We start from the raw sequence: 27,762 nt of genomic DNA on the forward strand, positions 1-27,762 counted from the left end.
GCTTTTGTCTTTTATCATTTTTCTGTGTGAGTTCATTCAAGAACATAGTGATTCTCTGGTTTCACCCACATAGTTGTTATTGCAGCATTTAGTGCACTGGCTGAGGAACACCACGTTTTGTGATAGGCATGAGTAGAATCTTTGGATCTTGAAAGGTGTATATTCTGGGGGTATTGACATATCTTCACAACCATAATTATCAACAGGTTTCGCATCTGTTGTTATGGTAGGGTCTGGCTGCTTTGAGTTGGACTGAGTCCTGGTCTGTGGGGAGTTTGCTTCTGATACTGAGTTTGGTGAGAATGGGGGATTGTTTGAAGTCCGGAAGAGGGGGTTCAGGAAAGATTTCTTTCAGGATGTGGTCCCTATCAAGTCTGAGTTGTAATTGTTTAATTATACCCTTCAATGTGGGGAAGTAGGTGACAGCTGGGGGGGGGGGGGGAGGTTGCAGTCAGAGAGCTTTTTCCCCAATATTGAAGCAGGTTCTCTTGGGGTATTTGGGTAGCCTATTCCATGATGCAATCTACTTCTCTGGTGGAGTGTCCTTGTTTGGTAAAAGCAGTTTTAAGTGTGTTAAGATGTATATCCCAAGCTTTGTTCTTGGAGCATATTCCATGGTATCTGCCTGGCAGTAGATAGAACAGTCATAGAATATCAGGGTTAGAAGGGACCTCAAGAGATCATCTAGTCCACCCCCCCTGCTCAAAGCAGGGCCAATCCACGGATTTCTTGGTGTGTTTGGTGATTACTGGATCTGTGAAGTTAAGTGCAGTGATCTGTGGGTTTCTTGTATATAGGTGTTCGTATGGTTCCATTGTTGAAGCTGACTGTGGTGTCCAGGAAGTTGATGCTGGTGTGAGAGTGTTCCAGAATGTTTAATGGATGGGCTGGTAATTGTTGAAGTTGTCATGGAAATATATGTGGGAATTTGTCATCTGTCCATAGGATGAAAATATCAACGTATCTCAGGTATATCATTGGTTTCATGGTACATTTGTCCAGAAATAATTCTTCAAGTTGGCCCATGAAGTGGTTGGCATACCGGGGAGCCATCCTAGTACTCATGAGTGTTCTCATGGTTGGGACAAATGTTTGTTGTTGAATATAAAGTTGTTATGGGTGAGGATGAAATGGTTGAGTATGGTGATGCGCTTAGGGTAGATATCTGAGTGTTGTCCATTGTCTTGTCTTGTAGATATTTGAGGCAGGCAGTGGCTGTCATTGTGAGGGATGTTGGTTTATAGGGAGGTGACATCCATAGTGGCAAGGATGGCTAGCTTTGCCAGGGAGTATGAAACATAGTGGGGTTTTTAAAAGGGTACAATATGAACAATCCTCTCACTAAATATGGAAATGGTTGTATGACCTTGATCCCAGCTTTGTCCCTTCCCCTCCCACTTGGAGAGGTTATTGCTGTTCTTGGCAATTGCCTTGTGTGGTCCTTGCTCTCAGAAAATACAAGAGTTGGGTTTGTGATTAGCACCTGTGCAGAGCTGTAAGGTGGGGATGCTTTTTGTACCCTCTATTCCCATTGTGCACCTGTGTCGTGCTAGTCACAACCAAGGCTGTTGTATCTATCTCATGAAATATTTAATATTTAAAAGGTGGTCTTTATGCAGATTATGCACTATACCATAGAATCAACAGGGTTGCATTGTTATAACTAGATGATGATCATAGTAGCCCTTTTGGGTTGACCCTGTATGGATGGACATACAAAGAAAAGACCACAGTTTTCTATGACAGACCTGCTCAAAGGATGGCTAGAATCCCACTGGGGCGCACCGTTCTTGCTTTATGCAGCTTGCCTGGGGTGACAGCTGTCTAAAAGGGGGTGGGGAGGATTGACTCCTTGAACCAGTGGAGATGGTACTACCGAATATGGAGCAGGGGATATGCAGCCAGTGTTTTAGCTGAACACCAATACAGTTTTTATATAAATTGTTTGTGTCCTGTGAACAGAAACATTTATAGAGGTGAATGGAAGGAAAATCTGCTTTCAAATAAAGATGATCTGTTAAGTGCTGGAATAACTTCTGTAGGCTCATGGCCAGGGAGAGAGATGACCAACACCAGACAGAAAGGAATGCAGCATGGAAGGCAGGAAGCTCATTTACATTAATTACCTTCAGCAGTGCCTCATTTCTCTGCCACCAAACATTATTTTTCCCTTCTGGCTTGTTCAGTGGACCTTTTTTCCTGGATGGACTGGTCCAGCATGGATCAGTATACTCTGCCTTTTCGGCTTGTACACCAGGTCATTTATTTTGAATAGAAGCCTTTACTTAATAAGATTAGAGAGATGGAGAGAAAGGAAGTTTCTGATTATGTGCAACACCTCCTTCACATACATTTTAATAGTAGTGTGCATGTGTAAGTAATATATTGTGACTCTAAGAGCTGACATACAGAAGTATTATAGAAAAGAAATATGATTCCCTTTTTATATCTATATGAAAATGAATCTGAGAGGATCATCACGTATTACATGTAACATGAGGGATTTGTTACATGCATAGTAATTTGTTGCCATCCTGTAGATATATTCATATTCAGAGGAGAAAATTGTTATAGTCTCGTAATTTTCTCCCCCCAGAGGCCAAACCACTCTAAGTAAATTTAAAGGGGAGGGGGGGGAATAATGTCCTCCCTATCTGTGTCCTTGCTAAGTGACTGCTGCTTTGCTTACCTATGCTCTGAGTGTTACATTTTAACTGTGGATTATTCAGCAGAGCAATTTACTGCTCTTCGCGCCTGTTATGAATGATAAAAGTTGCATAAAGTTACAAGACTGGCTTCCTGAGCACACAGTTACTGATGGAACCTGTGTAGAAAGATACAGCTTTTGTGAATCTCTTGCCAATTCTAATTTTTCAAGCTATAACACAACATATAAATCATGTTTAGCACAGTAAACCTGTGCAGTGAAAGCTTTTTTTTTTTTTTTACAGTCCTGTATATTTATTAGTTTCTACTAAATTACAGAAATGTTTATTTTTTATTTTTTAATTTCCATCATTTCTCCCAGTGCCATTCTGTATCTTGCTATCTTTAGGCTGGATGAACTCTTTCACTGTTGTGTTTTTGCAAGTCGCATCCTCACCCCAGTTCCTGATGGAATTTTATGATTTAAGGGCTATGCTCTTCCAAACTTCAGTAATCATATGTTCCCTCCAGGATGGGCTGGGCAAACTCTCAGCACAACCTCTGCTTTTCATTGGTATTGGTTTGTTTATGTGGAGGTGGCCTTATGCCTATGTAAAACATCACAGGCCCCACTTATGCAGGGAACCCACACAACATGCACACATCCACCCACTAGCCAGAATGCAATCCTCAATTCACCATCCCTGGTCCAATGCCAGATAGCCATGTTAGAGACTGAATCCCTTAGTTGCCCTTCCCGTCTCAGAAAGTTCTGCTTTAGGGATTGCAGTGAATATACATAGGTATGAGGGTCTGTTCATAGGTAAGGTGAAGACTGGTGTGGCCGTGCATATGTTACTTTGTGTATCTTTCCACAAAATCTAGGTCCTGCCCTGGTTTGGTGTAACCATGTGGTCATGAGATCACAACATGTCACTCCAAAATTTATAATTTTATTTTTAAAATAAATTTTCTTTAATTCGATGTAGGCCAAAATAAACTGAAACACTACTCTTCTACATTGCAGTTGCATATGAACGGCGGAATTGTCACCACTTAAGAATCTCTTCCAAAGTTTCAGGAATAGTATTTTAAAAACCACTGACTCTCATACTGTGAATAAAAATTTATGTTCAGCCAGCAAAAGAAAGGAAATTAAGAGTTACGGTGCAACTCAGTTTGATGTACCCAGGCAATACAATAGATCTAAAGCATGATTCTAACCTTCTTTCTGTGTGTTGTATTCATTGCTTCATAGCTAGGAGATACACACTAAGAAAGCAATATATTATACACAGAGAACCATAGTACTCCACAGAACGGGATGCTTCATCCCTCCACAAATCTATGCTACAAGCTCTGGTTCCTTCAAAATGCCAAGTCCACTGTCAAATTCCTGCTGCTGTAGTACAGTGGAATAAAAATACTCCACAAAAACAAATATAATTAAACTCCAAACACACTTAAAAATGCAAGCAATTAACAGCAAAACATAAAGGCAAATAAAGCCAACATAGTGACTACCTCCTTCCCACTCTTAAGCCTACATCAAGAAGCAGGATCACAGCATGACAAAATGACAGAGCAAATCAGAAAAGGGGGGGGAGAGTCTGTCTTATTAGCCCTTCCTTAGTAGATTGCTTTTGAAAATGTTCTTTCATTTCAACAGTTCAGTCTGGGAAAAGTGTCTAACAATATGACTGATTTTCGAAGATCACCCTTACAAAACAAAACCACAGGAACGAGAGAATAGCCAATGCCTCTGAGGATTCCAATACGCAGTATTTTGCCAGTTCTAGCCTCTTGTTCTCTGCAGACTTCAAGGCGATCTCTATTTTTTTATTTTACATTTTTTCTTGTAAAGATAAAAGTATTATCACCCATTCCAAAACCAAATGTTCTGCACACAGACACATAATAGACTTATGAACCATTTTCCTAAAATACCATTTAATAATTAGCAGTGTCCTAATACTTCAACACTAATTCACATGCAAGTTTAGCAATCCTTAGAATGGAAGAGAATCTTAAATGAGTAAAATTTTGTATAGCAAATTGTTGCAAAAGAGTAGTCACCTTCTGAGTCTTGCCTTCAGTGCTTTCAAGCAGTAATGACAGAAGTGATGTCCTTGGTACTTTTGCCATTCCAACTCAAGGGTAGTGATTCAAATGCTTTAAGTGAGGCTGGCTGCCACTGATCCTAGGTTGCTGTTTTGACAGTTGAGGATCAGGACCTCTATAATTTACCCCATATTTCTGCAAACTAGAAAGCTGCTGAATTAAGAATTTTATTAGGTGACTCACCTTGGTTCTCCCTAGGACTCCAATTATATTGCGGTTTTTAATCTTTAATATATTCTTCATCTCATTAATGCTTCAAGAAAACATCTTATCTGTAATAAGCTTGCTGAGGTTATGTTCTATTGCATAGATGCTGTATTTTTCATGCAAGAGTCTTGCTGCTCCACAGTTACAGTCCAAAGCTTTGGCTTTTCTTCTTGATTGTTGCCAGTGACTCCTGCAATTTCTCCAGCTTGTGTGCCTTTTTTTTTTTCTTCAATATAAAGAAATGACTTTCAGGCTTCTAGAAACTAGATGCAATCCCTATGTCATATATGCATCTTACAGATACAGAGAGTGTGACGTCTGTTACCTGCAAGGAAAGGAATTTGAAAAATAACTTTTTCTCTTTTGATATTTTCTACAGTAAAAAATAAGCCTCAACTCCTTCCCTCCTCCCCCCCACCCCAAAAAAAGGGGGCACCAGTGCTAAAGAAAGAATTAAATAACCAAATACACCCTTAAATTCCTCTGATTTGGTGCATCCTTTCACTTCCTTGTGTAAAGTTGTGCACCTAAATCCATATTTAGGCACCAAAGGAAGTGGCCTGAATTTTAGAGATGCTGAATACGAGCAGCTCCTGTTGTAGTCAATGGGAGTTTCACACGTTCAGCTCCTCTAAAAATCAGGCTGCTGCTTTAGGATTAATATACATGTAAGAGACGAATTTTGGGCACCTAATTTTGCAAATTTTCATCCTTGACTCTACTCCATAACTTGATCTATGTACTATTTATTCCATGGCTTAATCTATATGCATTGCAGTTGTGGGTTTTAAATCCATATTTGCAAGTTAGGAACCTTTGTAAAAATGTGAAAATGAAAAGAGTAAATAGGTGAAAACTAAAATAATGCAGTAGGCCTTGAGTAGAGGTGGACTGGTGGAGTTGTGTGAGTGACACTTACCCTCCCCCCCCCCCCCCCGACCCCTGTGTGGTTCTAATCAGTGTTATGACTCATTCACTTTTATTAAGTTACTATTAAGCAAATACAAGATTGATTTATTAAAATGTTTATGGGTAGTGAGGAGCAGAAACTGAGCTCTTTAAGGGTCTATCTGGTGAAAATGGCTCAAGGCCAAATATTTGGCTCAGAGAAGGCCCCTTTGTGCTGTTCCATCAGCGCAAAGGGTATGTATGCCAGATAGATTTGGCCCCCAGGGAATATCCCTTGCATAATGATGATGCTAGTCACCTCAATTTTGAGGACATCAACAGTCATTGTTTGTACTAATGGGTCTTTGCCCCAAAACCCGCTCCCAGTATACACACCCCTTTCCAGTGCCCCACAAATACTCCTTACCAGTAAACAACACACCCTCCGGCACCCCTCCAAATACCCTCTCCAGCTCCCCTTCCGCCCCACTCCTACCCCCTTCGTGGTGTCCTCTTTTTGGGAACCTGATATATGGTAACCCTAAAACATCAGTTATAGATAGGAATTCATCAGCATGTTTACTCCACAGCACCCACAAAGTGCAGTGAGGTAGCAGTGGCTGGCAGGAGCAGGGCATGCAGCCACCTCTGCGCTGACTCCGCAGGCAGGCAGAGGTGATCAGAAGTGACATGACATGACCCCCAGAGGGTTGAGTTTTTTTCAGACCCAACTTGACCCAAACCTGATATTTGTAGTCAGGTCCCATTGGGTTTGGGATGGGTTGCAAGACTCTAGCGTGGATGTTGCTGCATGGCAATAAATCATACTGCCTCCAGAGTCCAAGCCCACCTAACCTCGTGAGTCTGAGTTTACATAGCTAACCTGAGCTGCCACTCATGCAACAATATCCATGTTAAAAGAACAGGAGTACTTTGTCGCACCTTAGAGACTAACAAATTTATTTGAGCATAAGCTTTCGTGGGCTACAGCCCACTTCATCAGATGCATAGAATGGAACATATAGTAAGAAATATATGTTGTTGTTTTTAGCGTGTCAGCTTGAGCTGAGTTAGCACAAATCTGTTTGCCCTTGCTGGGAATCCGACTTCCCAGCTGCAGTGTGGACATACCCTTCGTGCACAGGAAGCTGGGGTGTAAATTTATAGTGCTCTAGCCTGCCACATATTAACTGGCTGTGTGGTCCCATAGTGAAATGTGTTGTTACAGCTGGAACTTGTAGTGTGTGGTAGCAAGGTGCACACAGCCAGTTAGTCCATGGCAAGCTAAAGTACTGTACATTCATCCCTTGGCTTGCTAAAACACCATGCAGAAAAGCCCTTAGGCAGAATATAGGTCTACAAATGTCTATAGGTTGTAAACACCAAGAATGGAAAGGAATTATTTAGTGTGGTATACTGAGGTATAACAGGAAAACAAAAATTTAGGCTGCATGTCTGATAGAAGTTCCTTAGAGTGAAATGTATTATCCTGTAGGTTAGTTTCCCCATTTAGGTTCATGTATGTTAATTTGAGCCCACAAACCTAGAATTCAGTCCATGAACTTATATGTGAAGGTTTGGAAATTGGTCTATATATGTTTGGTCTTAGATGTTTCTTAAGTCTTTCAGAAATGAATGATCACTAGTTTTTTAAACTAAAAGATTGATATTATTGATATTTTAACACATTTACACTTACTTTTTTCTCTCTTCTTAGCACCCTTCCCAAACCCACAAACTTCTTATTCTAGCTCTGCTAATACAATAACTCCCTTACAGGCTAGTGACCAGATCCCTCGCTCGTGTAAATCCATAGAAATCAGTGGAGCTATATGAATTTTGACTAGCTGAGGATCAGGGCCTACGACTCTTCTTGACCGTGGTTGCTGTTAGATCGTGCCATAAAGCCGTCATACCTGCTCTTTTTTTTTTTTCTTTCTCTCTCTCTCTCTCTTCCTGAATCCCGTATACCACTGTTCATGTACCTCCAGCTATGAGGCCTATGCTGAGCTGGCTGTAGATGCTCAGTAAAGGGAATTCAGAGCAGCTGAAAAAGGGAGAACACCTATTCACTTGTTACTCCCTTGTGTTTACCCTACACAAGGTTAATGTGGGCCTGAAAGGGCAATTAACATACCAGGCAGCCCCTGCAAGAGGGAAAGCTAGGCTTAATTGATGATGAAGCCAAACTGGGGAGGGGTTGACAGTGATTATGAAGTCAGGAAGAGTGTGACAGAAAGAAGCTGCAGGAAGGGAGTCTGCAATCATTATCTGGGGTATAGAAGAGGTAGGAAGCAGTCAAGGGAGAGAGCAAGGAGTCTGAGGCATTGGACTTTGGCTGCCATCTCCAGAGTCCCTTGGCTGGAACCCAGAGAAGAGGGAAGACCTAGGTTCCCCTACCAGCCACTGAGGAAGGTGGGGTCAAACCCCCTGAAGTAAGGGGTTTAAGGACCACAGCGCCTAAAGACCAACAGAAGACCTGCTGTAAGGTCATTGGACTATAGCTTGGTTGGACTCTCTGTTACCCTGGAAGGGGAGGACTAAAGCGTGACCTGGCCAGGAGAGCCAAGTTGCCAGAAGAGAGATCACTGTAGTGTCAGTGATCATACAGGGGGGAACCATACAGGGAGACAGCCACTATGCCATGCCTAGCCACAAGAAGATGCACCTGTGGTGAGTGGAGCCCTTTATACCCCAGCTGACTGTCATAAACAAAGACTCCCAGCTGTCAATTCTGACATAGAGCAGTCAGGGAGAAAAGATAAATTAATGGAGATAAATTTATCTCCTAGAACTGGAAGGGACCTTGAAAGGTCATCGAGTCCAGCCCCCTGCCTTCACTAGGAGGACCAAGTACTGATTTTTGCCCCAGATCCCTAAGTGGCCCCCTCAAGGATTGAACTCACAACCCTGGGTTTAGCAGGCCAATGCTCAAACCACTGAGCTATCCGTCCCCCCCTGGTGGTAGGTGGGTGAGGTTCTGTGGCCTGTGATGTGCAGGAGGTCAGATTAGGTGATTATGATGGTTCCTTCTGGCCTTAAAGTCTATGGGCCCATCTGGCCATTGATGAAAGATTCTCCTTGGCATTTAAGAGGGAGGGGGAAAGAGAACTTCCCTCAGTGGTGTTCCCAGTTCTCCAAGATGAAGAGCACAATACTCATCTCTTCTTTTCTGGTTTCACTAACTCAAGCCATAAGACAGGATCATGAGTTGCATAGAGTTTATTAGGGATCAAGATGAGGAGTACATTTATACTCATGGAGTATGAGTGGGTCATACCATCTTCATCCCTTTGTGCACTGGGCCAACCCTACCCTGGGCCAGCTAGCCCTTGGCTTGACCAGTTTATTCAACCATACAATGATAACTATGCCCCTTACACTTGTGTGAACCAGGTTCAAGATTTTTCCACTGAGATTTTGTCTAAACACAAGGGACCATGTTTTCTTTTGTTTGTACACTGAGCTCCCTAATACATAAAGCCAAGCATTAATGCTGGAATATTGTGCTTGTCTATTAGCCTTTGTCTCACTGGGAAAAATAAAAAAGAATGACCCAAAACTGGTTTTGCTTGACCGTGGCCAATGTTTAGTAAAGACACAATGTTTAGTGACTACTATTCCTTTTAAGCTGTCTAAATTGAAACTTGTTATACCTTAGAATATAGACTTGAATTTCTCTCGGAACATGTAATAGCTTTTTACTGTAGTTGTTTTTCAATGGTATCTCTGAACTATGAAAAAAATTGACAATTCAAATGCCTGAAATATTTTATGCCCTGGAAAATAGGTGAGCAAGTAGTATCCATTATCAAACTCTGATTGTTTGTGGCCTTATCTTGTGTAAAGATGCAAACAAACAGAATCTGTAAGACATGATTTATTTTAAATTCTCTGCAGTTGGAAACATTGGCTTTTATGGTTATGGGGACAGTTGAGTCTCAATGTATCTGGTTTCAGGCAGGAAAGAGCCATCGAGAAAAAGAATGAACATTAGGCACAGATTTCAGACCAAAGTCTGTTCAAAAAGGTGCATCCAGAACTGTGTGCACTTAATGGATGTGCTTTAAAACCCACATTTCTTCCTTTCTTTTTTTGCATAGACCATGGTAGAAGATGCGAGTCTGAACATTTTTTATTTAATCTTTTAAAACCTTAGACTTAGGTTCATGGGTGGATTTCTTTGCTGACCTCCTAGTAGATCACCTTGTCCAATCAGATTGCTGCACAACTGCCACAGCCCAGCAGTTAATAGAACCTGGGGCCCCTGCATGCCCCTGCGCCAGGCGTTTAGGCATGTGGATCCAAAAAGTATTGAATCTTCTAGCCCTTCACAAAACTCAACATACACACATGCACATGCGCACGCACACACAGTTCTGCACTTCTAAGGAAACAGGCCCCATACAGCACAGCTCAATAATGCACTGCTGGTGTGGAGTATCAACTTCACAGACTGCTCTCAAAGCAATAGATCCCATAGCAACTCCATTGCATCAAGTGCCTTCCATGCCTGTGGGGGGCAGAATGTAGCATTTGTCCCCAAATCCTGAAAATTTTGAATAATTCCTCTGCAGCTGGCTCTGGTGCAAGGTAAAACTGGAGGTTGTATTTCGAGATGCATTAAATAGAAAGTAAACATTCTGTTAGAGACTGAGTAATATTAGGAACTTTGGTAGCATTTCTGTGGTGTTTCTGAACTGGGTGGCAATACAGCGCGTATGTTACAGTGGATAATTAGCACTGACTTTAATTTTTTATTTTTGCAATTAGTATGTACCTTGGTGAACAATATATGAGAGACCGTTAGAACATCAGATGTCTCATGAGGGAAGCAGTGGGGCATAGCTCCTTCACACCTCCGTTTCTCTTTGAGTCTGAATTAGTAAGGACCAAAACTTGTTATAATTGGTTGCTCAATGACCCATGAAGACTGAATTATTTGTTTCAATCTGGTTCCTAATGAACATTGTGGTCTGTTCAGCATGCCCTAGAAAACACCCTTATAGTTTATCTGTTGCTTATATACAGGGCTGGCTCCAGGCACCAGCGCACCAAGCAAGTGCTTGGGGCAGCCAACGGAAAGGGGCTTTTTTTTTTTTTTTTTTTTTTTTTTTGCCGCTTGGGGTGGCAAAAACGCTGGAGCAGGCCCTGCTTATATAGGATATAATCAACACAGGCAAGATCAAGCAGTCACAACAAAGTGGCCAAGGAGTGAACTCGTATAGAATCTGAACTACTATCTCACTGCAAGACACGGCTCATGACTGAGGCAGCTCAGAGGCTAGGGGAACGTGCCTGAGATGTTCTTGTTCCATGGCTAATACATTTTCAGTTTTGAGCTCTCAGTTCATCACCTTTCGCAAGAACTAAAATTAATGGATGTACAATAGCTTTTTAAATGCAAGTTAAAGATGAGAAGTTACTTGGTTTTATTTAGTTTTATTCTGCTTCGGGAATTCACCTATGCCTCCCTGCTATTTTATAAGCAGTTGAAGGTTTAGAAAAAAATAAGATCGAATCAGTGTACCCTCTATTGAACTTAAAATCCTGCATGATCAAACTCCAGGGAAAAAATATGATATGCTCCAGCAGGGTGTTTATTAGTTCTGCTATTTTAATTGGCCCGAGTTTTTGACCTTTGATTAAAAGAAATTGAGGGGTTTTCTTTCTATTAACAGCAGAATGATGAAAACATTTAAGATGGGCTAGTAATACTCATCCCTTCTATCAAACCACAGTTTAATCAAGAACTAATAATGAAGAATTCCACATAGAATCCTGAAAACAGCACTGCTAATTGCATTAGTTTATTAAATATAATTGGTGCCAGGTACTTAAAACCTTCTACCTACCTTTCCATAATTAGCTTACTCCCTCTAGCTTTCCCCTTAAGCCCCCAAGAAGAAAGAAGTGGTGCAAGAGGTTGTCAGAAATATTTCTTATGGTTTTTGTTTGTGCAGATGATTCACTGAGATGAAAGCGCACAATATCCCAACAGTGTGCAATCACTTCATCATCAAAATCATTTACTGCATTTGATATAAATGAGGATGCCAATGTATTTTGAAGATATCACTAAGGATGTCAGTGTATTTTGCTGAAAAATTAGAGGAGCACTTCCAGTCTTCAGATCATATTTTTATATCATTGTATATCATTTAAACTTTTTTACTACTAGCATCTTAAAAAATGTAACACTGAAATTTAGTGAATTCTTCTTCTCAAAATTTGCAAGCCTTTTCTCAAGTTGGACACTGAAAAACTGAGGCACACAAGATCAGACCTTAATGAAGATTATAGCATTAACCTCTCTGTGTCTCATTCTACAGGGGTGTTGTGATGCCTAATTAGAACGTGATCCCTTATTGAAATGAATGAAAAGACTCTCACTGACTTCAGTGGGCCCTGGATCAGGCTCTTGATGCTTAGGAAATGCTTTGAAGTCCTCAGAGTCACGGACCTGATCAATGGGCCCAGGTTATACCAAAACCCCAATCAATCGGAGTTTTGTATATGTTGCAACTTCAGGATTGGGTCCCTGAGTATGGCCATTAAGAGATTTAAAAAGCACACTTGTTACAGTTCCAAAAAGAATATCACTGGCTGAGAATAGCAGCAGTTCTTGAATGGCTGGCTCTAGATACTCAGTTCCTTTCCCCCAGGAGCTTGTATGTGGCATTTCTGTTTTAAATTTAGCCGCTACATTACCTGGCCAATTGTAATTAAGCATTCTGCTAGCATACAGTACTTTAAAACTATTATATATGAAAAGTGACTTTGCAGACTTATCAACACCCATGTTTGCTTTTATTTGAAAGCAGGATTTGGAACTAATTGTTTCCTGACGCTATTATATCTTAAGGAACGGTATTCTCCTCCTTTTGTCTGAAGAATATTCAAAATGTTTTTTAAAATGTATCCAGTATACCCAAAGCAATTATTCCTTTTATTGTATACACTATGTGCTTATGGTAATGGGAGTCAAAAATATAATCTTGGAAATCCAGAAAGAATATACATTGAATTTTAATGCAGTTCCACAAATACATAATTTATCACAAGGGAAACAACTCTGGTCATAAGCAAAATCTATGAAAGTATATTAAAGTACATCATAAAGCATATATGAAAAGGTACAGATAACAGAATGTTAAACCATTAAAGGGGTACTGTCAAGGCTCCATCAAAAATGTGATTTGCCAAATTTGCTGCAGCTAACAAGTGCATGCTCAGAGGTAATATAACAATTTACGTATATAATGTTGTTCAGCTCCTCCCTCCTGTTCTTATCTCTTTAGCTTTTGTGAGCAGGTAGTGTAGCAACGTTCATGGAACTTGAAGAGAGGAACATGGGTTGCAGGAGCGAAGAATTTCGAGGAGGCACTAGGACAGCAGTCTGTGTGCACATGACTAGAATGCTAGCTGCAGTTGCAGCATCTCTGTAAATAGTTTTCTTAGGACTTGTTAATATGTCACCCAGGAAAGTTAAAACGAATTAACTAAAGGTAATTAAAGTGTATTAAATCCCTAGGTGGGTGCTCTCATTCAGAAATAAAATGACCTTAGCTTGGTTTAGCTAAATCCCCTCTGAAGGTGGGTTCAAAGTATTTATCTTTTTAAAATGCTATTCAGCAGCTTGAACATGGAGGAGGAGCCAGTGCCATGTGACCAGCCAGCTTGAACATAGACCATCAGTAAGTGCTCCTTGGACCATATTTTGGGAACCACTGCTCTTGGGAGCTTAGTTTTCTTGAAAATTACTTAGGCTATTATTTTAGGAGTCAGCTTGTAAATGGTCATGGCAGTTTATCAGACAGGAGATGACAATGACCAAAATATAGTTGTAGACCCCATAAAATGTTAGTTATGGGCTTAAAGGCCTACATTTCCTGTGATATAAACTCATAAATGAAAATGGAGTAGCTCCAATGACTTCAGTGGAGTTAAACTGATTTTTACCAGCTGAGAATCTGTCCCTATATATTTATCTCGTGTATCTATGGATTTTTTATATTTGTCACTATAGTACCTATATGCCAGATACACCTCTACCCCGATATAACGCGATCCGATATAACACAAATTAGGATATAACGCGGTAAAGCAGTGCTCCGGGGGGGCGGGGCTGCGCACTCCGGCGGATAAAAGCAAGTTTGATATAACGCGGTTTCATCTATAACGCGATAAGATTTTTTTGGCTCCTGAGGACAGCGTTCTATTGGGGTAGAGGTGTATAAGAATTAAAAGAAGCAGTGTATTATAACCAGGACCATTTTCATCCCTCTCGTAGGTTATGTTGGCTTCTCAAGGATTATTTTGGGATGGTGGCTGATGGAGATATGGTCAGCTGTTAAGCAGTCTTCCTTTCTCTCTCTCTCTTCAAGGAAGAGAGTCTTGCGTTATAGGATGAATGCTAAAAGATTCTTGAGCTCAGGTGGAAGCAATGTCCACAGCCTAAGGTCCTAGCTAGAAGAAGTGGCAAAGAAATAAAATTATTTATATTTTAACCATGTGCATAATAGTAGGACAGCCAACTGTTTCTGATAATGCATAACAAATGCAATGATAGCAATAGACAAAATAATTATTATTTGTAAATATATAGAGACTTTAATGAACAGGTTATAAAATACACTAGTACTGAATATTGTATTTGTGTAACTCAGCTAATGCAGATAGCCAGAGATTGCTCATAAAAGCAATCATAATATACAAAACCCCAACCAGATTACCTTGAGTACATGAAACAGCATTTAGAAATTAAACTTCAGACTCTACTGTCCTCCCTCCCCCCCTCACGTTCTCTCTCTCTCTCTTTCTCTCTCTTTCTCAGACACACACAGTAATAGTCCCTGCCATCTGCGGCTATATATTTTTCAAAAGTTTAGCATTTTGTTTTTAGAACCTTAACGATGAGTAAAATGTCAAGTCACCCAGAAAATAATCATAGGCATGACAACTAAATGTTAGATCAGCTTGTCTGTCTAGAACATAGTTCACAGTAGAGCTGCACTCACCTGTTTTGGAGATAGCACAAGTAGAGTGCAGATAGGCAGAGGTACTGTGGGCATTAGCTGGTAAATCTTCAAAGAGCTATGCAAGATTTTAGCAGCATGACTCCTATTGATTCTAATAAAAATCAATTATTTTCATTAATGACTTGGATAATGGAGTGGAGAGTATGCTTATAAAATTTGTGGCCGATCCCAGGCTGGGAGGAGTTGCTAGCACTTTGTAGGGATTAGAATTTAAAATGACCTTCACAAATTGGAGAATTGGTCTGAAATCAACAAGATGAAATTCAATAAAGACAAGTGGCAAAGTACAATACTTGGGAAAGAAAAATCAAATGGACAACTACAAAATAAGGATTAACTGGCTAGGTAGAAACACTGCTGAAAAGGATCTGGGGTTTAGAGTGGATCAAAAACTGAATAGGTTAATATCATACTGAGGTGTATTAACAGGAGTGTCATATGTTACACATGGGAGATAGATTTGAGAGGGTGGACACTCCTAACAACAGTCTTTAAATCTATAAATAGGACTGTTACTAATAGGACCATGATCAATTGTTCATCATGTCCTCTGCAATTGGGACAAGAAGTTAGCAGCAGCAAGAGGGATTTCGGATAAATATTAGGGAAAACTTTTTAATTATTAGAGTAATTAAGTTCTGAAATAGGCTTCCAAGGGTGGTTGTGGAATCCCCATCGCTGGAGGTTTTTAAGAATAAGTTAGACAAACACCTGTCAGGGATGGGCTAGGTATACTTGGTTCTGCCGCAGCTTCGGGGGCTGAATCAGATGACCACTTCAGGTCCTTTCCAGCTCTCCATTTCTATGATTCTATGTGACTACAAAAAATCTTTCAAAGTTTACTCTCTAAAAAACAAACTCCAGATTACTTTTGGAGATTAGTACATGTTATTTATGACAGGAAACAATCATGTAGGTTCAACAGCAAAGCACATCTTGTCATGATTTCTGGCCTACATGAAATTCAGCTAAAAGGACTGTTGCCGTCATTGATGCATGAAGGTGATAACTAAAACTGATTCTATCACAGAGATGACATAGAGTGTGTATCTCTCCCACTCTCCCCATTTTCAAATAATTTAAATGGTCACATCAGTGATGTAACAACTGTAATGTTAGAAATGTGCAATGTGGAATTTCTACAAAGCTATATTTCTCCAGCATTTCCACAATTTCTTTTTTCATTTTTTCCTTCTGTTCTTCCGTCATTTAGACACTATGTTGTAAATGATAGGAAGGTAGCTAGACAATTGCTCAGTAGGATGCAAGCTAAAGCCTTGAGCTACAATATCATAATCTTACAATTCAGAAACAGACCCATAGCAATGAACGTAACCTAAAGAAGTTGAATGTAACCTGGCCAGAGACTATTGTCCACAGAAAATGTTTATGTTGTAGGTGGACTCAGGAAAGAACATTTGAAATTGAAGTCATCTTTAGTAAGAATTATAAAAGTTACATTAACATTCTGAGCTGTTCATTTGGAATTCAGGCTTCACTTTAACCCAGCTTTCTGGGGCAGAATCCTTATCTCACTAAATGTGAGTTTTGCCCTAATTTTTCTTTCCTTTATGCTGCAAAAAGAATGCAGTTATCCTATCATCTCTATCTCTCTTATTTCTGATGTGCCTATTCCATTGGTATTCAAGCACCTCAATATCACATTTTCTGGAAGGCTTTTAAAGTTTATGCAAGACCTTTTCTTCTGGCCTGGGCAGCTGGATGTAATCCAGAAATAATAGGAGCTTATGGCTATATATGTAAATTTTTTCTGTCGGGCTGAACTCAGCAACCTATCTCTTTCAAAGGTATCCATTATTATCATAATAAGGGTACTGCCAGTTTGCTTGCCCCCTGTGTCTTTCCATCTGCGTATCCAGTAACATCTGTTTGCAAAGATCAGTTCCTTCATTGGGTCAAATCTCACCAGCTCAGAGATGATTTTAATAACAAACCCTATGGAGTCTCTACTTTCAACCAGAGTAGGAATCCCCACACTTTAATATCCTTTGCCTTTATTGGTCATTGGTGATCTTTAACCTCTTTTCAGCCTGCACTAGAGTTCATGCTGCACAGGCTCTGAAGAGATTGTTTTTGTGTTCTGCCTGAAAACTCTCAACATGCTCTCAACTACGTTTAATTTTTGTTCCACTCCTCTCATTCTCTTTTTTTAGTCCTTTATTCAGAGGACACTGTTCCAGCTTTCCCTTCCAGTGAAGAAAGAGTAATCTTTACCTTACCCATTTTGTTTATTAAAAGCTTCCAACAGCTCTTTGATGGCAGTGTTGCTAGTTCTTAGTTGAGGTAAGTGGGGAAATGGGATCCTGGGAGGAAGCACAAGCAGGAGAGCGCAAGAGGGGAGGACTCCTGTCTCATACTGAGAAAGAGGGATGATCAGTGAGTTATCTTAAGTGCCTATACACAAATGCAAGAAGCCTGGGAAACAAGCAGGGAGAACTGGAAGTCCTGGCACAGTCAGGGAACTATGATGCGATTGGAATAACAGAGACTTGGTGGGATAACTCACATGACTGGAGTACTATCATGGATGGATATAAACTGTTCAGGAAGGACAGGCAGGGCAGAAAAGGTGGGGGAGTTGCGTTGTATGTAGGAGAGGAGTATGACTGCTCAGAGCTCCGGTATGAAACTGCAGAAAAACCTGAGTGTCTCTGGATAAAGTTGAGAAGTGTGAGCAACAAGGGTGATGTCGTGGTCGGAGTCTGCTATAGACCACCAGACCAGGGGGATGAGGTGGACGAGGCTTTCTTCTGGCAACTAGCAGAAGTTGCTAGATCGCAGGCCCTGGTTCTCATGGGAGACTTTAATCACCCTGATATCTGCTGGGAGAGCAATACAGCGGTGCACAGACAATCCAGGAAGTTTTTGGAAAGTGTAGGGGACAATTTCCTGGTGCAAGTGCTGGAGGAACCAACTAGGGGCAGAGCTTTTCTTGACCTGCTGCTCACAAACAGGGAAGAATTAGTAGGGGAAGCAAAAGTGGATGGGAACCTGGGAGGCAGTGACCATGAGATGGTCGAGTTCAGGATCCTGACACAAGGAAGAAAGGAGAGCAGCAGAATACGGACCCTGGACTTCAGAAAAGCAGACTTTGACTCCCTCAGGGAACAGATGGGCAGGATCCCCTGGGAGAATAACATGAAGGGCAAAGGGGTCCAGGAGAGCTGGCTGTATTTTAAAGAATCCTTATTGCGGTTGCAGGAACAAACCATCCCGATGTGTAGAAAGAATAGTAAATATGGCAGGCGACCAGCTTGGCTAAACAGTGAAATCCTTGTTGATCTTAAACGCAAAGAAGAAGCTTACAAGAAGTGGAAGATTGGACAAATGACCAGGGAGGAGTATAAAAATATTGCTCAGGCATGCAGGAGTGAAATCAGGAAGGCCAAATCACACTTGGAGTTGCAGCTAGCAAGAGATGTTAAGAGTAACAAGAAGGGTTTCTTCAGGTATGTTAGCAACAAGAAGAAAGTCAAGGAAAGTGTGGGCCCCTTACTGAATGAGGGAGGCAACCTAGTGACCGAGGATGTGGAAAAAGCTAATGTACTCAATGATTTTTTTGCCTCTGTCTTCACAAACAAGGTCAGCTCCCAGACTGCTGCACTGGGCAGCACAATATGGGGAGAAGGTGACCAGCCCTCTGTGGAGAAAGAAGTGGTTCGGGACTATTTAGAAAAACTGGACGTGCACAAGTCCATGGGGCCGGATGCGCTGCATCCGAGGGTGCTAAAGGAGTTGGCGGATGAGATTGCAGAGCCATTAGCCATTATTTTTGAAAACTCATGGCGATCGGGGGAGGTCCCGGATGACTGGAAAAAGGCTAATGTAGTGCCCATCTTTAAAAAAGGGAAGAAGGAGGATCCGGGGAACTACGGGCCAGTCAGCCTCACCTCAGTCCCTAGAAAAATCATGGAGCAGGTCCTCAAGGAATCCATTATGAAACACTTAGAGGAGAGGAAAGTGATCAGGAACAGTCAGCATGGATTCACCAAGGGGAAGTTGTGCCTGACTAACCTAATTGCCTTCTATGATGAGATAACTGGCTCTGTGGATGAGGGGAAAGCAGTGGATGTGTTATTCCTTGACTTTAGCAAAGCTTTTGATACGGTCTCCCACAGTATTCTTGCTGCCAAGTTAAAGAAGTATGGGCTGGATGAATGGACTGTAAGGTGGATAGAAAGCTGGCTAGATCGTCGGGCTCAACGGGTAGTGATCAATGGCTCCATGTCTAGTTGGCAGCCAGTTTCAAGCGGAGTGCCCCAAGGGTCGGTCCTGGGGCCGGTTTTGTTTAATATCTTTATTAATGATCTGGAGGATGGTGTGGACTGCACTCTCAGCAAGTTTGCCGATGACACTAAACTAGGAGGCGTGGTAGATACACTAGAGGGTAGGGATCGGATACAGAGGGACCTAGACAAATTAGAGGATTGGGCCAAAAGAAACCTGATGAGGTTCAACAAGGACAAGTGCAGAGTCTTGCACTTAGGACGGAAGAATCCCATGCACAGCTAAAGACTAGGGACCGAATGGCTAGGTAGCAGTTCTGCAGAAAAGGACCTAGGGGTCACAGTGGACGAGAAGCTGGATATGAGTCAACAGTGTGCTCTTGTTGCCAAGAAGGCTAACGGCATTTTGGGCTGTATAAGTAGGGGCATTGCCAGCAGATCGAGGGACGTGATCGTTCCCCTTTATTCGACATTGGTGAGGCCTCATCTGGAGTACTGTGTCCAGTTTTGGGCCCCACACTACAAGAAGGATGTGGAAAAATTGGAAAGAGTCCAGCGGAGGGCAACAAAAATGATTAGGGGTCTGGAGCGCATGACTTATGAGGAGAGGCTGAGGGAACTGGGATTGTTTAGTCTCCAGAAGAGAAGAATGAGGGGGGATTTGATAGCAGCCTTCAACTACCTGAAGGGGTGTTCCAAAGAGGATGGAACTCGGCTGTTCTCAATGGTGGCAGATGACAGAACAAGGAGCAATGGTCTCAAGTTGCAGTGGGGGAGGTCTAGGTTGGATATTAGGAAACACTATTTCACTAGGAGGGTGGTGAAGCACTGGAATGCGTTACCTAGGGAGGTGGTGGAGTCTCCTTCCTTGGAGGTTTTTAAGGCCCGGCTTGACAAAGCCCTGGCTGGGATGATTTAGTTGGGAATTGGTCCTGCTTTGAGCAGGGGGTTGGACTAGATGACCTCCTGAGGTCCCTTCCAACTCTGATATTCTATGATTCTATGATTCTACTGTGACAAAGAAGGGGATGCCCGGCAGGGGGAAAACAATATGATACCCTTTCAGCTCCAGGTCAAGCTGGACAGCGTGGAACAAAAAAGTGATGTTTCTCAATGGTTTCAGTTTTGTGTCTGTCTTGTAGCAAAATCTGTGCCCTTAGCTATGTAACATAAGCAATTAGTCTCATAATTAGCAATTAGTAACATAAGCATTAGTCTCAACAACTGAGGAGCAAATTCAGGATATGCCTGACTCTATTCACTGATCATCAAAACTTTTGAAAAAATGTTCTTTTGGTCAAATTCATCCCTTGTTTAAGCAAGCACAGTTGCACTGAAGATAGAGGGCTTTTTATGGCTCTGGGTTTCCGTTGTTGTTGTTGTGGGGTTTTTTAATATTATTTTCTTCTGCTATATTTTATGCGTGTATTTATAAACAATGCTCACTTCTCTTTACTTTATAAACAAGGAGATCCTTACCAAATGCTTCGATGCTCACATTCTGATGTCTTGAGTATTCTACTTTTAAATAACTTTATTATTTGCACTTCTTAAGAAATTAATAACTAGAAAAGGATATTAAGAAAGGCATGTATATTTAAAATTACAAAGGAGAATGGTAATTAAAATTATTGGGGGAGATTTTCAAGGGAAAAAATGGCAGCCAGGGTATTGAATTTCAAGGAAAGTTGGGTGCCTGACTCCCTCTGTCCCCTTGAAAATCTCTCCCAATAATTTTAATTATTCTCTTGTGTGATTTAAAATATATGCACCTTAACATACTTTTCTTATTAAAACTGAATATAACAAGGAGTTACTATACCATTGTTTCCCTTTTAGAGTATCACTGCTTGGGAGACGTCTCCTGAAATAATTTGTAACTCTTGGAATCACAACACATGAAGTTAGTCTAGAAATTTGAAGAGTGAAGATGTCTCTGATGGAATAATAAGAACCCATTTCTTTCAGCATGATAGCTTTTTGTTTGTACTAATTTTGTGCAAGTACATTTATGGTGACAGCCAGTATGCTAACTGTCTGAGGAATAAGTGAATCAGACATTGTGGACTAGATTCCAGTTATTTGATGCAGAATAGGCTTCAATGTTCATCTCACTTTTTCTCTTCTTAGACTTTTTTTGCCAACAATTTCTAAGCTACAATAAAATGTTCTGTGTATGTACTCTAATCAACACTTAAGGGAGTCAATGTTTCCTTGGGAATAGGTCTCCTGAGTCCCAGTCCAGTGCCCTGGGTTCAGTTCTGGGTTCTGGCACTGGCCTGCTGAACGAACATCAACAAATCTCTTCCCCTCCCTGTGCCTCAGTTTCCCCATCTCTAAAATGGAATTAATGATAATGACTTCTTTTGTAAAGTGTTTTGAGAGCTACAGATGAAAAGCACTGTGTCAGAGATAGGTATTATTATTAGGAGGAGGATTTTGGTTATAAATTACACACCACTGATCTCCATGAAGATGCATGCAGTGCACTTCAGAGTTAAATTTGGTCTTTGGTTTTTAAGAGGTAAAGAAATATATTTTTCTCATGGTCTTTATACGGGGGGCAGGGTGTGTGAAGAAAGATCATGTGCCTGATGAATTTTTTTATGTATATTTATTTCAGGCCCTGCTTGATACGCAGAATCTTTTGAGAGCTCAGATTACAAATTTTACTTTCAACCTGGGATTTTCAGGGAAATTTTACCACACAGGTAAGAATGAAAATCTAAAATCACTTTCATTTTGATTGGAAGTATCTTTGTAGTGTAGGGGAAGTAGAAATGACATTGATTATACAGCTTTGGTATTAAATGAAATGGGATGATAGGGAACTGCGCTCAGGTCCTGAATAGAGAGGAAAGCTTCCTTCACAAGAATATAACAAATAGAACAGGTTGCCTCAGAGCATATAACATAATTGTGTGACTTACTGGGTCAAACTGTATTCCTGAAGGATGGTTTACATTGACCAACCCTTGTGTTGAAGCAGTATTCTCCATGAGAATAGTGTCTGAGGTATATAAATACTTTTTTCCAGTTTTCCTATATTGTATTAAACCAACTAGATCCACCTATATAAATTATTCTGCATATATTTACACAGTGTCTTTGTAGATTAGACATATAGTGATACTTTTTAAAACCTCTTAAGCATGTATTATGAGTGAAAGCTGAACAGACCCTTAACTTCAATTTACATGTAGGAAATTCAGGAATGCATATAGGTCAGATCTAGTGCATACATCCAAAAAATTATACCTAAATACTCATATCTTCTATTAAAAATGGTAATTTCCATTCACAACCAAGTAAAGAATATCTTCAAAACATTGCTTTACATTTAAACTGGTTTGACAAAGTAAGGGCTCTCTGAACTATTGTTGTGGGATTTATCCATCACTGCAAATTTTAAAACGAGTTTGGAAGTTTTTCAATAAAACATGATGTGGTTCAAACAGGAATTATTTTGGGAGAAGTTCTAAGGTATGTGTTGTGCAGGAGGTCATACTTGATGATCAGAGTCGACCCTTCTGGCCTTAGAAGCTATGGATCTGTGAATGCTCATGTTGGTAGCTACTTCAGAATAAGGGCCACATGAGAAGTACTGAGCACCTTGAATGAGAAGTCAAGTGTCTTCAATGCCGGCTGACTCCAAGGAGTTCCGTACCTCTCCTGATCAAGTCCTAAGGTCCCAGTCCTGTAAAGGGATTTGCAAGAGCAGACCCCTATTCCCACACAGTCCCTTTGACATCTTTCCACAATCAGAGCTTGTTATCAAAGGCAGCGTAGAGAAGAAGCCATTAAAAAGTAAACATTTACAAAGTAAACATTTGAGAGCTATTAACACAGAGTTGTCACATATATTTCCTATTCTAGATATAAGGAAAAACTGTGGTAATCTCTGACTTTTAATAGCAGCCACTTTATTCACCGTATTCATATTTTATAATTATTTCTAGATTCTAGCAGACTCGAATTTCTTCCTGTGATCAGCTGATATGCCCTATAGCCTGTAAAAGGCAAACTGTTTGTAAAACAGGTAGTAAATTGGTGTATATTCGCCATCACTCAATTTTCAAAATCCAAAATGGCCAACACAGAACACATATCCCATTTCAGAAAAGTTTCCCAGGAGGATTTACATCATTATTAAGAAAGTAAATTGTAACTGTTTTCTTGACCACTAAAGTAAAATATTGGTCTTGGAGTAGACTCAGTGTGAGATAACGTGTAAAGCTTCAGGTTTCAACCGTTAATCTTTTCTGTTTCTTAGGATATATTTTACTGCTTTTGTCGTGTGTGTAACACAATTAACAAAATTCCAGTGTGTTTGTCTTTCAAAAAGACATACGGGGAAAAACAAAGAAAAATGTAATCTCTTATAATGTTCATGTTATTAAATTACTGCTGTTTGGATGGTTCCTTTCTGAAACCTTGCTCTGATCAAGTAAATTTGAGAATAATTTCTATGGCTAAGATTATTGAAAATTAGTTTCTATATTTAGTCACCTAAACCCATATTTAAACACCCAAACAAGTGGCCTGATTTTCAAAACTGTTGAGCACTCAGCAAAGAGAGTCAGCAGCAGTTGCTGGGTGTTCAGCACTTGTGAAAATCATGCCACTTATTTAAGTGCCTAAATAAGGGCTTACATGCCTAACTTTAGGGACTCATCTCTGAAAATCTGTTTGTTTTTAATCCTTCTTTTATATAAGAAATAAAGAAAAATGTAAATGTTAATGACTGGAACTCTTTGCTTTTGGTGGAACTCTCAAATTTGCCAGGTTTGACTGTGTAATATTCCAGGAAAGTGCTGGAAGCCTCCTGAAATATTTAAAACTTGATTGGACAAAACTCTTAGAATATACTGTCTGGCACAAACCTGCTATGAGGGAGGAAGATGGATAATATGGCCTCTTCCATCTTGAATGCCAGGTGATACTGTATTATAACTTACAGTATCTTCTGTTTATTTGTCATCATGGCACATGTAGTTCTGTGTGGAAAAAGCACTAATATCTTATGACCAAATCTGAGGTCCTTAATTAAGCAAAATTCCCCACTGACTTCAATGAGAGCTTTGTTTGATTAAAGACCAGAGATTTTAGCCCTTCATATAAGTAACCAATACAGAAGTTTGAATCATCAGATAGGTAAACAATCAAAACAGACAAACAAACAAACAAAACTTTTATGCAAGCATAATAGAACAGCTGTAGAAATAGAAAGAAAGAAGGGATAAGGCATTAAGTAGGCAGAAAGGCAATGTGTTACACAGGGAAGCAGATGTTATATGCTGCCAGAACAAAGAAACAATCATGCATGCAAAATAGGACCACATCAGGGACAGAGAGAGACAAAAGACAACACAAGATAATGTCAGAGTTGAAGGACATTAATATGAAATCAAGGAAGTGAGGTGATATGTAGGAATGAGACTGAGAAATGCAAAATGATTGATTCAAAGCTAAAGTAGAACATACAGGGTTAGATTGTGTCTGACTCTCTTGTGGTGATTACATGGGAGAGGGGTGGGATGAGAACACTTGTCTTCATTCTTTCTTGAATGCATTGGTCCCTTCTAGCATTCCCTGAGGTCCTAGCCACCCCAAGGGGAGGGAGGCAGGAGAGGGAGTCTGAGAAGATATGGCCCCCACCCGCTCGCTCCATGCCACAGAGGGGAGCAGATACTTTCCCTTCCTGAGGCTGCACAATCCCTCCCAGAACTTCAGGGATAGCACAGATCCACATGCAGGTGTATGGTACAAGCTGAGCCATATTGTAAAATAGTAAATAATTACTATGGAACTGGCTCAACATTGGAGCATCCCTGAAATGACCATATTGTTAAAATCAGAAAGCCAGCTTAAAGATCCCAGACAGGTTGCTGCATCATTACATCTGACTGCCCCCATTTTTCCTTTCTAACATGAGTCTCTAACTCAATTTCCCCAGCCGGAGATAGAGATAAAATCATGGAAAAAGCAAAGGTTCACTGGAAGAAAAGGTTCACTGGAAGAAAGAGGAAAATATGAAGGGGAGTTAGAGATAGATAGTACAATGTGATTGGTGCAGAAAGCAGAGTAGCTGAATGTTTGGTTTGGTTTGGTTTGTTTGGAAGAGAAATCAGATTAGTGAAGTAAAAGAATAAGTAAATAAAATGAGTAATTACATTTGATGTGAAATGATAATGGCAACATGATGCTTACTGAAGCTAAAACAGGATTTTTAAATGTGTATGTTTTATGGAAAGAAGCAATATACAACTGGATAAGCAGGAAATTGACATGTCATGAGATCATGAACAAGGTAAAAATTAGAAGGGAAGAAAAAGGAATAGAGTGGCATAGGATAATTTGAAGAGGCTGGTAGGAGAATACTTCAGAAAAGCATATGTAATGAAAAAGGGAAGGCAGGATTGATTGCAATGGGAGTTTTGTCTGAATAAATTACACTGAATAAGACTTGTTAACACTGTCATTTATCCTCTTCAATACTCGATCTTTTTATAGGTCTGTTTTTAGCTGCTTTTTGTATTCGCTTCTAATGTTACTTGTGCAGTACATAAATGAGACAACAGTGTTGTATCATGCATTTTGAGGGTTGCTCAATCTCATAGAGAGGAAGGTGTGCTTTCCCACTATATTATATGGGAAGAGAAGGGGTTGTGTATTCAAAAGCTTTTAAAATCCTTATTTAACATCACTGTAATATCAAATTTCTATGAAATATTTTTGGTGTCTAACATTACATTGCTAATGTTCCTCTTGTTTTTCCTAATGATTTTAACAACGTAACAAACCTGGAGAGTTTGTTTTTGGGGAATATTTTTGCAGGAACTGAAGAGGAGGATGAAGGTGATGACCTGTTGTTGGGGTCTGTGGATGAGTTCTGGTGGTTTCCCCATATGTGGAGTCACATGCAGCCTCATCTCTTCCATAATGAATCATCGCTGGTAGAGCAGATGATTCTCAACAAAAAATTTGCCTTAGTAAGTAACATCTTTGCATGGTATACTTAATAGAGCTGTATGAGAATCAGAATTGTTTTTTCAGGAAATGCTGCAATTGCAAATTTTATTTTTATTCTGAATCAGAATTTTTCAATCAAAAAACCCTGAAATTTCCCATGAAATGAAAATTTTAAAAAAAAATTCGTTTTGGGTCAACTGAAAACTTCAATTTTGATAAAATTGCAAACTTTTTTTTCCTATTTTGACTTTTTTATTTTACATTATAATTTATACTATAATATAAAATAAAATAAATTTTGAAACAAAAAGTTCTTTTGACATGAAAAATCAAAACAATCTATTAAGGTTGAAATGCTTCATTTTGATTCAGTTTTCTAAATAGAATTTTGTCAACATCAGCACATTCCCTCAGAAAGTTTCAAATTTGGTGAAGTGGCACTTTCCAATGAAAAAATGTTCTGGTGGAAAATTTTCAGCTAACTCTAATACTGAACTGCAATGTTTGCATAATGAAATATAGTCCGGGTCTGTCCTTCAGAACTTTCAAAGCTTTTTCTCTGCTTTGAAATCTAGTAAAATCTCTCAAGTTTATTAATGTATATTACAATTACCCATTTGATCAGTTTATGTATAAAAATAGCTGTTCTGAAAAGCATTGACTTTGCTAAGTAATTATATATTTACAGAAAGGTACTGAAAAAAAATATTTCAATAAGAACCTGAAAGAAAAATAAAATGAGACATACAGGTATAAAAGAATTAGGGAAAGAAAAATGTACTTGGTTTGATTCTACCATTCGGTTTCATGTAACAAAAAAACCCCAGAGGTCTCACACGTGTACATTATACTATACTACTTGTTTACAGATGTGAATGCTGATAATTTTGAACTATAGTACTCTGGTGTAAAATACATTTTATTGTTTAAAATCATATTCATTTTCACTATTTAAGAATTCACTGTTGGCTAACCTCGAGCCAACCTGTGTGGGAGCACTGGAGGAGGGGTGGGAGAGAAAGCATAGGGAGTGTTTCTCCCCTAACACATTCATACATGAGCTAGTCATAATTTGGTTCCCAGTGCTGGAGGATGTAAGGAGAGTCAGATGAGATTAGCTATTGACAGGGCTAACAGCCCCAGAGAGGCTGTTTTTTTGTGGCCTAAAAATAGGCACAGGGCTCAGGAATGACCGTACACATGTTGAATAGGTGTTGCAAAGGGCTACACCTCCCCTTGGGTTTCAAGAACTATTGAGCCTAATTCTCCTTTTGCTTATACTATTGTAAACCAGGAGTAACTCCATTTGAAATCAGTGGAATTGCCCTGGTAATGTGAGAGGAGAATTGGGTCCATTATACTATTATCAGTTTGGACACTATTTATCTTTACTCCTTCAAAAAGAAAATTTGAGCATTTAAATGTATTATTTTGGTTGGAAAAAGGGTTGCCAAGAGTCTAATCGCACAAACCCAAACACCCTTGCCCCGTCCCCTGCCCCTTCTCTGATGCCCCGCCCCCACACACTCCATCCCCCCTTCCTCCATCGCTCGCTCTCCCCCACCCTTACTCACTTTCTGGGGCAGGGGGTTGGTGTGCAGGCTTTGGGCTGGCAGGTGGGGCCGAGGGGTTTGGAGTAT

The 27,762-nt window shown here is 40.1% G+C and overlaps 1 protein-coding gene across 3 annotated transcripts in view; it reads left to right on the forward strand.

Moving 5' to 3' along the window:
- Window positions 1-27,762, forward strand: part of LOC135879032 (bifunctional heparan sulfate N-deacetylase/N-sulfotransferase 3) — a 96,478-nt gene that overhangs the window by 11,803 nt on the left and 56,913 nt on the right. For all 3 annotated transcript variants that reach the window (XM_065404835.1, XM_065404836.1, XM_065404837.1), the window contains exons 2-3: window positions 21,774-21,861; window positions 25,988-26,142. In XM_065404835.1, coding sequence (XP_065260907.1) covers window positions 21,774-21,861; window positions 25,988-26,142 — 243 coding nt within the window. The remainder of the gene's footprint in view (window positions 1-21,773; window positions 21,862-25,987; window positions 26,143-27,762) is intronic.

Source organism: Emys orbicularis, chromosome 5 (genome assembly GCF_028017835.1).
Source record: "Emys orbicularis isolate rEmyOrb1 chromosome 5, rEmyOrb1.hap1, whole genome shotgun sequence".
Lineage (NCBI taxonomy): Eukaryota > Metazoa > Chordata > Testudines > Emydidae > Emys > Emys orbicularis.